We start from the raw sequence: 15,423 nt of genomic DNA on the forward strand, positions 1-15,423 counted from the left end.
ATTCCCGTCGAAACTACGATCAGCAGATTTAGAATTTTTGTCATTTGAATAGTTCCCGTTAAATGTCGATCATTTTATGCTTTTAATTAAATTATGACCGTTATGCTTGACATTTGAACACAAATTGATCAAAAGCTGAAATTGTGCAAAAATCGGCATTTGAAAATGTCAGTTCAAATGTCAATTCAAGATGGCGTCGATCGTCGATTTGATGGTCATCAAACATGACAAGTGTTTAAATACTCCAACCTCCACATTAATTCCCCGCTCCGTGACTTCCACCCGCCCCCCCACGGGCCACAGAATTCCACACCACCTGGCAGCTGCCGGCCTTGATGTGATCTCCTTTATCCAAAGACTTCAGATGGGCGGCTGCCACACGATCACTGCAAAGAGTTACAGTTTAATGTATGCATTATTTTAATCCCATCTCGTTATTTGGGCGCGTGACTCACCAACGGTTACGGGATTTGATTTATTGTAAATAACAAGAACAGATGTCTCAGAATAAACTCGCTTTAATTACTATTAAATTACAGAGCAGTTTTTAAAGAGCCTTTCTTTGCATGCAGCGGAATTCAACAAGTTTACCCAAAGTGTCCCTATTTTCTGTATATTTACCTGAACTCTTCATAAGTCTTGGCGGTGTGGATGGCGTCACACTTCACATCATTGACCCTCCAGTACCTTCGGTCCTGCTCAACGGTACCGCGGAGGTTCTGCTCCAACTGCAGGAGGTCCTGCATCTTCAGGGGCTTGTCCATCTTCAAACTGCTGTAATAAATCTAATACGTATAATACTGTGTTCAGGGGAGATAGCAACTCAATGACAGAAGGTTTGTTTACCTGGATACTAGATACCTTGCTAAATAATTCTATCACCGTGGAAACAATCAGTTAATATTGAATAGATTTGATTTAATAGACTTTATGTCCGTGTTAAATCTTCCCCACAGGAAAAACTAAACCCTTCCACACACTTTTCCACAAATGTTCATCTAGTCAATCCACATTATGTAAGTGCATTATACAAGCATAATAAATACAAGAACAACACGTCAACTCACCAGAGATCAAATGGGAAAATAATTCACCGACTCCAGATAATTTCATATTAGAGGGTTCGGCTTGATAGAACTCCTAACTGGAACTATAAATCCTACTGATCCCTCAATATAAATAATTAAAAAATCTTTCGTAATCCTACATGTAGGTATTTAAAATGACTGATTTTTGCATTTTTATATATAAATTCTTTGACAGATCTAATACGCCTACATTTTGAATGAGAGAGCTAGGTATAATGCCAGTAGCCAAAATAACAAATGGTAATATATTAATTATTATTTATAGATCATGGAATCGGTAGATTATAATAATTCGGGTTAGGTGGGCCTCTAACCAAATAGGACAAAGGGGAGAAGATGAAATTAGATCACAGCACCAAGCGAGAGGCCCAAATTATATAACCTATTAAAACAGCTAATCAATGAAATAATCCACTATTCAGTGGCTGAGTTGGAATCGCGTCTGGGACCCACCTGGGTATCGTGAGTTCAATTCCTCGGCTGGCTAAGTCCTCCATCACGACACAAGAAACTAAACAGCACTTGGTTTCAACTTAATTACTACAAGAAATAACTATTTATGTGGTGGGAGATGGTCAAAGGTGCATTAAAGTTCCATTTTGGTTTGAAGGTTAGGAATTATGCAAAATTAATAAAAGTGGAATTCAACACGTCTACTACAACATTTTCCGCTTACTGTGAAGGTAGTAGATTTTCAAATATTGTCAGGTTATTCGTAACCTGAGAATGTTTGTTTTTCTTTAAAAATTAAATGAAGTGGCCCAGAGGAATATGTGGTTAGACTGTGGAAGAGGACAGGAGCAGGACGGGAAGGACTGCCTGGAGGCCAATAGGGAAGGACCGCAGACAAATGTCACGAGACAGGATGATGAAATTAATTTGTATTTAATAAAATAAAAATCATTCACATCTTCTCCATTTCTCGGGAGAGTCAAATCTTTTTCAAACCACTTTCAACAATTAAAACGCAAAATAAAAATTACCATTTTATTTTTATAATATGTGACAATAATAATAATTAAGGTTAACGTGGTTTATTTATGAATTTATCATTCTAGGAATAGGAATACACTAACAGAAGAATAATAATATTGTATTAGAAATAATTTGGCAATAAACTCAATGCTTCTTAAAGCAACTAACAAACTTAACAGTCGACTCCATCCGTCCTATTCTGTGAAGATTTAATATTCATATTACTCAACATTCAATATAAATAACTAAAATTACATTTAACAGAACAACATAATAAAGGAATAAAAACTGGTTCAAGTAAAATACATTATTTTCAGAAATCTTGAAATTAAATTTTAAAAATAAGTACAGCATTTTGGACAATTGATTGATTCACAATAATGTGCAGAATTTTAAAGTATCCAAGTTGTATTTAATTCTTGATAACGTGTACCAGCAATTCTTATATCTAAATGCTTAAAATAATCATTGAACGCTTAAAAATATAATAAATACTCGTTATAGAAAATGAGAAACAATGAAATAGTATATATAGAGAAAATGACAGCATTCAGTTGTGGGTAACTACCGCATTTCAGCCTTGAGTTTGGTGGTGACGGCTTCCTCGATCTTTTTGTGCACAGCATTGACCTCCTCCTGCGTCAGAGTGCGCTCCATGTGGCGGTACACGATGCGGTAGCAGCGCGAGGAGCGTCCCGTCGTGGGGTGGATGAACTTGTCCGTCAGCTCTACCTGCTCAATCAGGTCGCCTCCCGTTTCGCGCACAATGTCGTACAGGTCGTTGTCCGAGTAGCTCGCCACCTTATCGTCTGGCAGCCAGAAGGACAGGTCGTTCTTGCATTGCGGGAATATGGAAATGGGACGGTATTTAATAATACGTTTAGGGTCTTTAGGTTTGAATTGGTTGAGGAAGCCCGAATCCTCGCTCCAGAAGAGGCGGATGTCCGGGATGTTGTACAGCGCCATCGCCAGTCTCTCCAGTCCCATCCCGAAAGCGTACGCCACGCAGTTGGCGGACCCGGCCGATGTCATGATCTCTTGCCGCACGATCCCGCATCCTAACACCTCCAACCAGTCGCCGTTCCAGAACACCTCCAACTCCCAGGACGGCTGCGTGAAAGGGAACTCGGCGTCCACCCAGCGATAGTCGATGTTCTCCCCGAACAGGCACTTGATCATGCCCACCAGCGCGTGCTTGAGTTGGTACTCCATGACTTTGACGGCTTCCAGCGTGTGGCACGGCTGCTTGCCGCCTTCAGGCCCGCCGCGGCGCTCGAAGATGTCTAGGTCGGGCTGATCGGGAAACAGCTGTTCGCGAGTCTGGCTTCTCAAAGCGTCCATCTGGTGGAAGACGGGGAAGTGCGTGGAGTCGATGGCGTCTCTCCGGTACACCTCCCCCACCACGAGGAAGTTGTCGAGGCCGGCACGGATGAGGTCGGTCTGGTGCGCGGTGGTGTGGGCCCGCAGCAGGGTGTTCTTGTTGACGTAGTAGCAGTCGCTCTTGGAGCGCGAGGGATGCTCCGGGGGGATGAGAAGGTCGTCGAAGTTCTGCTTCACCGTCACCACAGGACTCAGGCGGTCGTACACCGAGAACACGGGGCTGCCCTTCACGTTGAGGTAGCCCTTGTAGAAGTAGTCCACGATCTTCTCGCGCACCAGGCACAGCGGGTGCTTCTTCTGCAGGTGAAGGTTGCGGTTGACGTAAGTCAGTATCTTGGGCGAGACATTAGTGAAGTCGTCCGGCGTATAGGAGCGGGAGTTGATTTGGATGATGTCGTCGTTGTTCGGGGCGGTGGTGCAGTAGGAACGCTTCGCGAGCTCGACGAGGATGGATTTCGTCCTCACTAGGCTCTTGTAACCCATCTTGAATCTGACATAAACAAAAAAGTGAGGTTAATTGATATAGCGAATAATCCTGCGCAGCGAAAGTACGGCATTGTTTTGCACGTACATGTTGAATGAAATACTTACGGATTAGTAAACTAAAAGCCGGTTCGATAGACGTTAATTATATTTAAACTGAAACAATGCACTTTATTCTATAAAATCTAATCTTCCTGGCATCGCTCCAACAGCTGATTTGAAATTATGAATTATCACTTCTTCAAAATTTGCAGTATTTGCACAACAATCGTATCGGAGCAGTGCAGTGCGGGTAGTTTACGATTTAGGTCAAGTAAGTTTTTATTTCTGGCAATAATTCCGTGCGCTCCATTCTCTACTGAAATAATATATTCATCCAAATGGTGACTATATAGAGTGGTTTATTTATGGTGACTATCAATTTAATAATATTACAGATTTTAGAAGATCGTAAAATTATTACGTCTGTCAACATATTGATCGCAACATTCAATCATAAATAAATTCAATCTAGTATTTTTTTATATTTTGTGAAAAATGTGTTTCAAGAATGGCAACTTTATTGGCAACTGTCAAAGTTATGTCAAATTGCGAAGTTTTGATTGCACTTCTAATTAAAATATTCACCATGAAAACCAATTAAATAACGTTTTATGAGTAAATAAAGCTAATATCTATTCATAATTGTTTTCAAACACTGACATTTTAGTCGAAATACCACTTTATACGAGTGTTATTTTTAGGTTATAAAATGTCGAGGTTTGTTTTGAAGTGTGTGGCTGTTGGAGGGGTGTCTGTGGGTAGCTACTGCACGGGGGCTTACCTAGAAAGACGGAGAACAGTGGCTACCCTGGAAAGGGGCCTCAGTATTGATGGGGGCATCCTTAAGGGGGTTCTCTCCTCTGGGGACGGAATGAAGAGTATGCCAGGTCTCCCGGTATTTGGGACGGTGTCGGCAGCCACTCCTGTCTCTGGCACGGAATTAGCCGCGGGGCCTGCTAGGGTGAGTGAACCATTACCTCTTTGCTGTTATATCCAAGTACGCTGGACATTACAAATTATTTTAAAAACACTTTGTGGGGTAACGGTAGGTAGAGACAATAAAAGATGTTGATTTAGTATCACTGCTACTTTATTATTTTTCGATAGTTGTGAGTGGTATCACGACGGGATATAGATATGCGCTCGACACTATTGTGGCAGAGGCTTCTGATGTTGTAGTCAGCTGGTGATCTTCCTGGTCCTCCAGTGAGATGTTCGACACCGTAGTGGTGGAAATGAATGGATGACGAATTTCTCCAAGCCGATGCTCGACACCATGGGTGGTGGAGATAAATGGTGGTGTATTGAGGAGTGTGGTCGTAGCAATGTAGTTGGTTCTCGACGCCATGCGAGCTGAGGCTGGTCGGCGCACTACACCGGAGATGTAAGTGGGCCTCAAGCAAGCGGCACGGGACAGCGCGGCGTAGACCAGGCGCAAAAGTTGGTGAGTACTAGTTAATGTTAATATGTTCCCAAGCTTTGCTCGCTGCGTTCAACCCGTATAAGTATAAGTATCGAAGATTCTAGGCTGTGCTGCGTGCATTATTATGGTATTATAGTGTCGCTATAAGTTTAACTAGAGGAGCATCTATTTCAGTCTCCGTGGAAGCAAAATAATGCATTTTAATAGCTATTTCGAGCGTAGGGAGTGTGGCGAACCCATCGCTCAGGGAGTGGAAACGGGACCTGCAATAGCCATCCCAAGCCAAGGTGTGAGCTACCGTGTTCAGGCTGAACAACACGGGAACAGTGTTACGAATGGTGCCTCCGAGAAACAGGGTCGCATCTTAGTATTTAGACCTTACCCCAGCATTCGGTGCTCTGCTGGGGTGGACCTTTTAATTCCCTAGATACTCGTGGGACTAAATAAGACTGTAAAAACACAAAAAATAACATCGTTGAGGGGCCTTCAGGAAATCAAGATGAAGTGGAGAGGAGCGATGAGTCCACACCGGTGACTCTTCCCTCGCGGGGCCTTCAAGGAACCCAAGCAAAGTGGGACCTCTGAGATACCTGGAAACTTACTCCAATAAGAACCTCCACAATCCCTCGAGAAACCGGTAGAGAAGGGGGGACATAAAGGAGAGTCCTCCAACGGCTACCACTGAGGGAGATGGGTGAACTCCCTGTCAGATGACATTAAAAAACTATGCATCAGGAAGAAACTCAGTGGAGCTGCGAGGAGGAAATTGAAAAAGGAGAAGCAGGGGTCCAACCAGAGCTCTCAGCCAGGGGCATGGGAGACTGGACGGGCAAAACCGGGGACCCCTGGAGGCGACCGGGGGGAGGAAAGGGCTGCTGGAGGAAACCAGGGACTTAAAGAGTCAGCTGGGGACAACCAGGGACCTCGAAGGGTAGTCCAGCAGGGACAGTCAAATCCACGGATCAAAATTCACCTTCACGGTGCGATGTCCCAACACCGAGGGGCGTAAGTAGTGTGAGTGACTGAAGGATTAGACAAATAAACTTGCAATGGTGGTCTTTCATCAGTTCAATACCTAGAGTACCTAGCTCTATGGGTCGAGGTGCAAAATTTACTGTGCTCTTTTAAATTAAATTATATGTGAAACAGTCACCAAACCGGCTAAAGCTATTTCAAGCATTTTTTCGATTCTGAAAGATGGTCTTCGTGGTTTGGTGGTCTGGTGGATCAGGGCCATTCTGAGAGTATATATACTACAAGTGTGATGGAACAATTATCGGGCAGCAAAATGACATACATTTTTACTCCAAATATGCTCAGGAATAACCTGAAAAGTCTGTCGGGTACGTACTATTATTTTATTAAATTTTTATTTGCGTTGTTTGCAGGTGTCTCAAATAATGAAGTATGGCTTCCCGGGCCTGGACAATGTGCGCTCGCTGGAGAACTACGTGCTGTCGTACGACCGGCGCAATCGCGTTGCGCACTGGGTGTTTGAGCACCTCACGCGCGAGGCCGTCAAGCCCGCCACCGGGGTCGACCGTGCCCTCTGCGACTTCCACACCGACGAGAGCGTGCACCCCTTCTTCAGGTAACTTTCCTGACTACACCTACACCTTTATTCGTCATTCATTCTTATTTCTGCCATTTTATTTCACTAAGGACGGGTTGGTTCACAGAATTTGATTTAAATTTCAAAGTTAATACTCAAGTTCTGTGAAATTCCTATTCAAGTTCTGTTACTATCCAAGCACTGTGAAACAACTGGCCCATGGTAAAATAATAACAGAACTTTCACAAAACCTGAATTTTAACTTTGAAATTTGATGAATTGTTCGATTTCTTTGGAACAACCAACCCGTCCTAAGCATAATTTTTTTTTTAACCGTTGAACACCGATTCAGCTTTCATAAAATTTTAGCAACGCGTGCAATAGCAGCCAGCTGACAAGCATAACTACATGACACTTGTGCTTGTCTTATCCTAATTTGTTCAAATCTAAAACAGCCCTAGAATCGTCGTTTAACCGGACCATTCAAATGCCAGACAACAAAATGACAGTAATTACTGAATTGTGATGATGTCAAATGTGACGATGTAGAAAAGGACTATGTTGCTTGTGACCATATCAAATGTGACGATATAGAAAAGGACTATGTTGCTTGTGACCATATCAAATGTGATGATATAGAAAAGTGACAAGGTCGATCAATAACAATGTCAAATGTGAAAATCTTAAATGTAATAATGTTGAATGTGGCGATGTCAAATGTGACAAAAGTTTGAAACACCTATAATGAAACCTAGCTGTGTTTGTCGCAGGTCAGAGAACAGCGACTACAAGGGCTCGGGGTTTGACCGCGGACATCTGGCCGCGGCGGGAAACCACCGCCTCAACCAGAAGCACGTGGATCAGACTTTCCTGCTCAGTAACATGGCACCCCAGGTTCGTACTTTCCCAGGTTAAGAGTAAGGTGGCTATAATTGAATTCCTCCTGATACCATCATGATAAGTGCAAAATGTGATTGTGCAATGACGAAGGACTCGGGTAGTTGGAGGATTATACTCGCGACATCCAGGCGGGAACCCAACGCACTTGTCCATACAGCTACTAATCCCACCAAATATACAATTCCTTCATCGACCGAAATTCCTTCAACTACCAAGCTGCTTTATCTATGCCACAGGTTAAATTTAATACTAGCTAAGAGAGTTTTATTTCACATGTACATTTGTTATTTGATTTCAATTTATTTGCTAACAGTTTCGACACATCTGTGTCATTCACTAGCAATCTTAAAACATTTTTTTTTATTCATAAAAATTTAAATGATTAGGTACAGTTTTTTGTTTTCTACAGCCACCATAAATAATAATAATAATTGGATGACTTGTATAGCGCCGTTTTTGTGCAAAATCACCTCAAGGGCGCTGTACAAACTTATATGTTTGGGGATCAGTGGTGTGAGGCACAAAATAAAAGGCGTGTCGTGAAGGTCACTGTGTTTATTGAGTCAGTTGCCGTGACGAGGAGATGATGTAGGACAGATGTTGAATACTCCGGTTGCTGCGGTGATGTGGTCTAGGCGGTAGTTGGCGACGGCGCGTTGAGACCGGACTCGATGACTGTCAGGCACTGGCGATCTGGGGAATCAATACTCCAGTGCTGACGGAAAGCCGAAGGTGCGGCGGACCTTGTAGGCAGTTGAGCGGGAGCGGCGTAGACCAGTGAGGATGCTGCGTGTCCTCGTGGTTTTCATGGTGGCGTGGAAGAAGCGCTGGTCAGAGACGATGGAACCAGGGCGCTTGTAATCCGAGTAGCGCTGGCCAGGGACGGCGATCTGGGCCAAGGCGCTAAGATGATGTCCCGATAGAGTCCATGATGGTACGGGCGAAGCCGGGTATCTCGTCCTTCGCGGGGGGCGCGGGGGCGCACCGATCGTCACTCGTGAGATTAGTAAATCGTTGGCGGCAGATTGATGACTGACTGACTGACTCGCTGCGTCGGGCATATTTATACTACACGGCCGACGGCAACAGTAGGTAGATGGATTGCAACTAAATCGAGGCCACTCGCTCGGTTTGGACCTTTCGCGAAGTTTCGGCGGCGCGGCAATTATGCCTAGGCGGTAGACTCGAACCTTCTGGCGAGTTGTCGTAATATGCCAGACTGACTTGTAGTAGGTTGCTTGTTTTGTTTACGATTCCGGCTGCGTAGCTCGGGAGTAGGTACTAAGTAGGTCGAGCGGTTTATTATTAATTATTCAATGGATTAATCTGGATTCTTCTGCTACATATGTAATACATTTCTACAGTGATCTATGTTATTACTTAACTATTTATGGAGATAATATACAGTACAATACTTACCTGGTAGGTCACTTGAGATTAACACTTAATTAACATTATCTAATTGTTTATTAGCGAAATTTAGATGCAGGATTTAGGACTTAATTGGAACATTGAATATAGCTGGCTTTCTCTTAGGAATGGTATATTTAATTTAAGGGTGCGACAGCTTAAAAAGGTAAGTTTTTAGTTTAGACCTGAATTCTGTTGGACTTGTTATGGATCTTAGTTCCGGAGGGAGTTTATTCCAAGCCTTCGGCCCAGATGCTCCGAAAGCGCGATCACCAAACTTAGTATTTGGCTTGCGTTTAGGTTCTATCAGTCTGCCTACAGCTGATGATGTTGCTGATCTAAGAGTTGACTGCCTCAGACCAGTGTTTTCCGGGCTGCATAGTTTCCGGGACGCATACCATGCTAGGCATATGCCCGTATTATGGTAGCCATATTTCTTTAGATTACAATGTTAAGATGTTAGGATATACAAAAATAAGAGAGAGAAAAAAAGATACAAAAATAAAAATAAGAAGAAAACATATGAATAGAATGGAATAAAAGAGCAGTTAATTTAATTTAATGACACGAGACATTCTTTGCAATAGTTCCTTTCCTTTACCAATAGCCAATTCTGAATATTTTTATATAAAGATGTTCAGTTTCCGATTTTCTGGTATCTATATTGAGTTAATTGAATATCTTGGGAGCAATATAGGATAATTGTCGCTGGGTAAATGCTGATTTTGTTGGAGGAATTACACATTTTAGGTGTGACGAGTAATGCGTATGAATATTTTGTTGTGTTTTTTTGATGATATTTTTTTTCGATATGTATATAAGATAATGTATAATTGACGAATATCTAGGATTATAAATTTTTTGAAAAGTGGCTCTGATGGGTGTGACGGGTGACATTTGAATATTATCCTTAGCAATAGTTTTTGAGTTAAAATCATGGGACGGAGAGTTGAAGATGCACAACCTCCCCATCCCACAATCCCATATGTAGCAATTGGTTGAAAGAGTACAAAGTAGACACATTTTAATGTTTTTAGGTTAAGGATAGATCTGAGAGATCTGAAAATGTAGCATAAGTCTTTTTGTAATATAATTGATATGTGCCACCCAGCGCAGTTGATCATCTATAATAACATCTAAGTACTTGAACTATGCAAGTGCAGTAAGTGAAATGATTTTAGCCGTGCTAGATACTTCCCCACCTTCGTCTTTCCCATCTCCTTCACAACATACCAGAATTGGGGATGCCATAGTCTCACTGTCTCTGGTTAGCAGGGAGCAGTTGGGAGTCTTGTGTGGTTCCATTGAATATTAGATTGCGCAAAACCAAATGATTAATCTGCTTGTTGTCAAATTATATGCAAACACATTGACAGTGTTTGTTTGTCACTCATAATGTTATATTGCGTTTAAGGTGGGTGTGGGATTCAACCGACACAAGTGGAATGAACTTGAGAAGTATGTCCGCAAGCTGACCAGCAAGTACGCCAATGTGTACGTCTGTACGGGGTGCCTGTACCTGCCACGCAAAGAGGGGGACGGAAAAACATATGTCAGGTAACCTGACCTAACTTTTTAAATTATATTTTTTTATCTTACTTCCCTTGTCCTATTTATTCCCATCGCCTAGGAGACATCTTGTCATCTCAATCACACCCGTGATAGATTTTAGTATTCCCCGCAAGTACGCAAATGCTGCCCGGTCCTATATCTATTTCGTTCATATTATATATTCTTTGAATTTCTATCTTTGTCAAATATGAAGGAATGTTTGAATTGTGAATAAACTGGAAACGTAAGTGTATTTGTTCATTATGTGAGACAATAAGCTTTCAGATTCCACTATGTAATTGTAGAAGTGAGGATTTATTTCAGTGCAGATTTGCTGGGACTAACTACCGTATGTATTCCTCTTTGCCCAGAATGCTAATGGAGGCAGTTCAGTTATGTATACTATTCATAAATAAATAAATAACATGTCTAGATGTTCCTAATGTCATGGGTAAAGCGCCATTTAGCAGTATGGGGCTTTAACCATTTATCATTTCCAGCGTTAATATTATTCCTATTTGTATCATTATCCACTCGAGCGATGGAGATTTTCAGATGTTCGAATTCGATTCAGCCGTGCATAATTTTGAGTAGAATAGAATAGAATTATCATATTCATTATTCATTGGGTAGCCATCACTCGGGTGGTGATGTTGCTTCCATAATGCGGGCATTGGCCTAGTTTGTTGGATCTATTTTAACCCTTAGGAACCGAAGCCCTGCATTTGCAGTGTTGGAGAATTCTGCCCACACATGTCATGAAGCACTGCAATAGCAGTGTCGACCTTATTCATTCATTTTGCCTTCTGCTGGGTTTGTTAAACACAAAAATATATTTTTATTTATTGAAAATTCTTGCCGGCTCCTACAGGTTGATATATCCTTCTGTTTCTAATATGTATGGTTGGGTTGGGTTGGGTTGCAGGTATCAGGTGATAGGCGCCAACAGCGTGGCGGTGCCCACCCACTTCTACAAGGTGGTGGTGGGGGAGGGTGGCGGCGGGGAGCTGCACCTGGAGGCGTACTGCCTGCCCAACCAGAAGATCGACGATGCCACGCCACTCGCCAACTTTAGGGTGATTGCTTTTTTTAATTTTTTAGTTTGAAAATATCATCAAGTATCAAAATTCTGTATTAAGGAATGGGAAAAGGACATTTTGTGGATTTTCGACATCTCATGCTGCCTCCACACAGCGGCCAACTTCCAACTCCGAACATTCAGACAATTGTGTAGAGGGTTAGTTTTGGAACGTTGGAGTTCGCTCCAAAGGCAGTAAACCACACTCAATTCGAAGGAGTTTCCCAATTTGCACCAACGAAGCCCTCTACACGGCCGTCTGAGCTCGGCAGGCAATCGAAACAATCATGGGAGAGTGATATAACAATTATTTTTTCAGCTTTATGAAGCGGAAGCAATATTCCCAAAGCTTCACCTGCATAAAACTATGTGTCACTACACAATCAATTATTATAATCTCTCGAACAGTTTTTGCCTTTGTGGGATATTTTTGTTTACTTAATTTTTTTCCATAATGTATTATATAATGTTCATATTTGAACAGTATATTAAAATATAAGGTAATATAAAAAAAATATATGTAAGTAAACAACAACAAAAAAAGTAAGTTGAACAGATGGCGCTGTTTTAAAAAAAGCATGTTTTTACCTGTCACAGGTGACATCTATATAATGTCGGTATATAAAAACATACACGTATTCGAATGCAACATTTTGTCAAAATTTCAAAGCAATCGGTGAAGAACTTTTGAAGATTTAATTATTCAAGTATTAATTATTTAAGTATTCATCAAGAACTTTCATATGTTGTCATCTCTACTTCTATATCCAAGGCACTGATAAGATGGAGCGTGGCCGCAGTAACACTTGGTCTGCTATGATAATGTAGGCACTGATAATATGGAGCGCGGCCGCAGCTAACTTAACTTCGATGTCTGCCATGATAATGAACATTTGGAGTTGGAGGCTTTGGTGGATTGGCTACAATGTGGTGGTGGCCACTACACGTTTGCTACTGTGTGTGGAGGCAGCGTCATGAAGTCACTTTCCTGTTGTTTTGAAGGTCAAGTGTGCTTTTTAAAAAAAAATAGAGCCAGGCCGCCTGTCCACCACAGAAACTCTTCTTTACATATAGATTTCAAACATAAAATAAATAAAAAATAATTGCGTAAATATATTGTAGATTGTGTACCTATTTGTTGTAGGTGCCACCCGACACCATCGAGAGAGCGTCAGGATTGCTTTTCTTTGACAGAATCCAGAGAAACAAACTGTTGTCCATCAACGGGAAAAAACAGTAGAACTTCTTTGTACATACATATCTTCCAAATCCTTAAGAACGAGGTTGGCGCCATCATCTGTGTATCATTCAATTTTCCCAATGGACAAACGGCAGCCTTATGTTAAATAATAATTATTGCAATATGTTATTTTACAAATTCCAATTCATTGACTCAAATTCTCTAGACCTATTCTTTCTAACTTCCGTAAGCAATCTGGCATTAGACCCGTTGTGCTAACTCCCACGTATCGCCTTATTCCTGACAATAATCCAGTTCCTGTAAAAAACTTCTCTGTGGTTGTGGTTCAGACCCTTCTCCCATTAACCCTTTCAGACCAATTTTTCAATAGTTTAAAAGTTATTACTTTCATTTGAAAGAACATTATGTTTCACATAAAATGAATACACACTGCATACCAAAAGTTCGGTGGAGATTAAACACAAAAATCTCTGCTCAAAATATAAAAATGGCTACTGCCTGAACTACTAGATAAAATCCAATAAAAAAAATAGCTGGCAAAGCCAGTTAATTTATTCACTTTAGATAGTGAGGAAAAAATTCTGAAATCTATGTATTTTTAAATATACATACACACGGCCTAAGGCCATTGCCACCATAGATGAATCGATGAATGAAAATGAAGGTTTAGTCCCCTACATTAGGAGTGCAGTAGAAACGCTGGTTCCAGCCCGTGGAACTCTAGAACTGTATGTAATGGTTCCATGATATTTCATTAAAATGAAAATTCTACACACCTTTGAAAAGTGATATACATTAAAAGTGATGAAACAAAAACTAGGTTTAATAGTTACCTGTGATCGCAATAGGTGGATCAAGAGAGGACTGTAAAATGTTAATTGTGAACTTTGAAGTTGACACAACTATGGTTGGAGATGGTGAACATGGAGTAAGGAAAGAATCCGACTTACCCCTTTGATGTTCTTCAAGGATGATGATGGTGTGATTTCACTCACAGGAGATATGATTTCACGCACAAGCTTCCATAACATCCAGGTTGGATACGAAACACACTGAGGGAACTGAATTATGTTCACTGCACAGGCCTTCTACCCTGAGTCGATATTAATAACAGCACTAATAACAATAGATGTTCGTCAAACAGGCTCCATCAATAAAAACTACTGGTTTGACAATCACTTTTATTGTTGTAAAATGTCACACACACACACACACGTGGGTATAGTCAGATAATGATAGGTACTTGTAGGTAAAAATAGGTTGAAAAAAATGCAAGGACAATGTTAAAGGAAGACCTTTCCGGGAGTAAGTTATGTAATGCTGGCCGTGCTCTGGGGAGTGAGTTTTTTTTACAAAAATTAAAAAATATATTATTTGATTAAATTTTATGATAGAATGCAAAATAAATAACAGCCAATATCTTTGTCGATAATGATGTAAAATGTTTAAAATTGGTATAAAGTAACAGTAATATGCCCATAGATAGCAATACAATGCATATTTACAGAATATGCATCAAATATGAATATGCAACCCCTGTCGTCCATAGCTGTCCATACTCCTTTGGCGAAAGTGTGTACCGTCGTCCATTAGCGTGCATACTCCCGGAAAGATTAATAGTTGCGTCAACAGTTACCTATGTAACCTACTTTTCATGAATTTATATCACTTTTTGTAGTTGTATTGTCATTTTAATGAGATACCCGATCACCTTATGTAAGTTTTTTGTTGGTTTGTTGACAATATTAAATTGCAAATATCATCGAGTATTGTTATTATGTCCGTTTTGTAGATGTGATTTGTAAATACATTGTATATTAATAATATTATTAAGATGTCCTGTTATTGTTATTTATTGAATACAAATATCTTTTAATTAATATCACTCTCTGATTTCAATAAAGTTACTACGAGAACTTTTATACAAAACAATTGAACTGCTCCCACGAGGGAAAGAGGAGCGGGCAGACGGCATGACTGTCTCCCTTTTAAGGTGACACAATACCCTTATAATGTGGATTTCCCCTGACTATTTCTGATGAATGTATTACTAAAATCTCAAATGTTTCTAGAGGGATCCCTGCAAATGTAAGTTATTTATATTTAAGATTAATAAAAACAGGACCTTACCATTAAAATATTTTATGTAAAATGGTTTGTAAATTTTATAAAACTTTTCAACTATTAATTTATCGGTAAGACCCGGTTTTTATTTTTCTAGACGATGAATTAATAACTTCCCGAGGGATTCTTCTAGAAACATTTGAGATTTTAGTAATGTATTCTGTTCAGTTAAAAATGAACATTCAGAGTGCGCAGAAAAGTCCATTCCCTTACTTA

At 40.7% G+C, this 15,423-nt stretch overlaps 3 protein-coding genes across 3 annotated transcripts; 1 reads left to right on the forward strand and 2 right to left on the reverse strand.

The window, feature by feature from the left end:
* Positions 1-256: 256 nt before the first annotated feature.
* On the reverse strand, positions 257-764 carry LOC149409993 (dynein axonemal assembly factor 19). The gene is made up of 2 exons (XM_089648921.1): positions 622-764; positions 257-386 (listed from the first exon to the last, which is right to left on the reverse strand). Exons 1-2 carry the CDS (start codon positions 762-764, stop codon positions 257-259), a joined length of 273 nt encoding a protein of 90 aa, XP_089505047.1.
* Positions 765-2,070: 1,306 nt separating this feature from the next.
* Positions 2,071-4,192, reverse strand: PheRS-m (Phenylalanyl-tRNA synthetase, mitochondrial). The gene is made up of 2 exons (XM_089648802.1): positions 4,035-4,192; positions 2,071-3,933 (listed from the first exon to the last, which is right to left on the reverse strand). The coding sequence occupies exon 2, from the start codon at positions 3,924-3,926 to the stop codon at positions 2,628-2,630; it is 1,299 nt and encodes a 432-aa protein (XP_089504928.1). The 5' UTR covers positions 3,927-3,933; positions 4,035-4,192; the 3' UTR covers positions 2,071-2,627.
* A 297-nt stretch (positions 4,193-4,489) lies between these two features.
* On the forward strand, positions 4,490-14,918 carry EndoG (endonuclease G, mitochondrial). The gene is made up of 6 exons (XM_089648803.1): positions 4,490-4,929; positions 6,780-6,982; positions 7,714-7,837; positions 10,668-10,810; positions 11,730-11,880; positions 13,027-14,918. Exons 1-6 carry the CDS (start codon positions 4,678-4,680, stop codon positions 13,120-13,122), a joined length of 969 nt encoding a protein of 322 aa, XP_089504929.1. The 5' UTR covers positions 4,490-4,677; the 3' UTR covers positions 13,123-14,918.
* Positions 14,919-15,423: the final 505 nt, after the last annotated feature.

The sequence above is a fragment of the Hesperophylax consimilis genome, chromosome 28 (genome assembly GCF_061612785.1).
Source record: "Hesperophylax consimilis isolate HC1 chromosome 28, BYU_Hcon_1.0, whole genome shotgun sequence".
Lineage (NCBI taxonomy): Eukaryota > Metazoa > Arthropoda > Insecta > Trichoptera > Limnephilidae > Hesperophylax > Hesperophylax consimilis.

What these genes read in the sequence shown, in the direction of transcription:
- LOC149409993 (XM_089648921.1), bottom strand. Translation starts at nt 764, where the DNA reads ATGGACAAGCCCCTGAAGATGCAGGACCTCCTGCAGTTGGAGCAGAAC. An exon ending in AAGACTTATGAAGAGTTCAG is followed by an intron (nt 387 to 621) that starts GTAAATATACAG and finishes AACTCTTTGCAG; the next exon opens with TGATCGTGTGGCAGCCGCCC.
- PheRS-m (XM_089648802.1), bottom strand. Translation starts at nt 3,926, where the DNA reads ATGGGTTACAAGAGCCTAGTGAGGACGAAATCCATCCTCGTCGAGCTC.
- EndoG (XM_089648803.1), top strand. Translation starts at nt 4,678, where the DNA reads ATGTCGAGGTTTGTTTTGAAGTGTGTGGCTGTTGGAGGGGTGTCTGTG. An exon ending in GACGGAAAAACATATGTCAG is followed by an intron (nt 10,811 to 11,729) that starts GTAACCTGACCT and finishes GTTGGGTTGCAG; the next exon opens with GTATCAGGTGATAGGCGCCA. An exon ending in CGCCACTCGCCAACTTTAGG is followed by an intron (nt 11,881 to 13,026) that starts GTGATTGCTTTT and finishes TATTTGTTGTAG; the next exon opens with GTGCCACCCGACACCATCGA.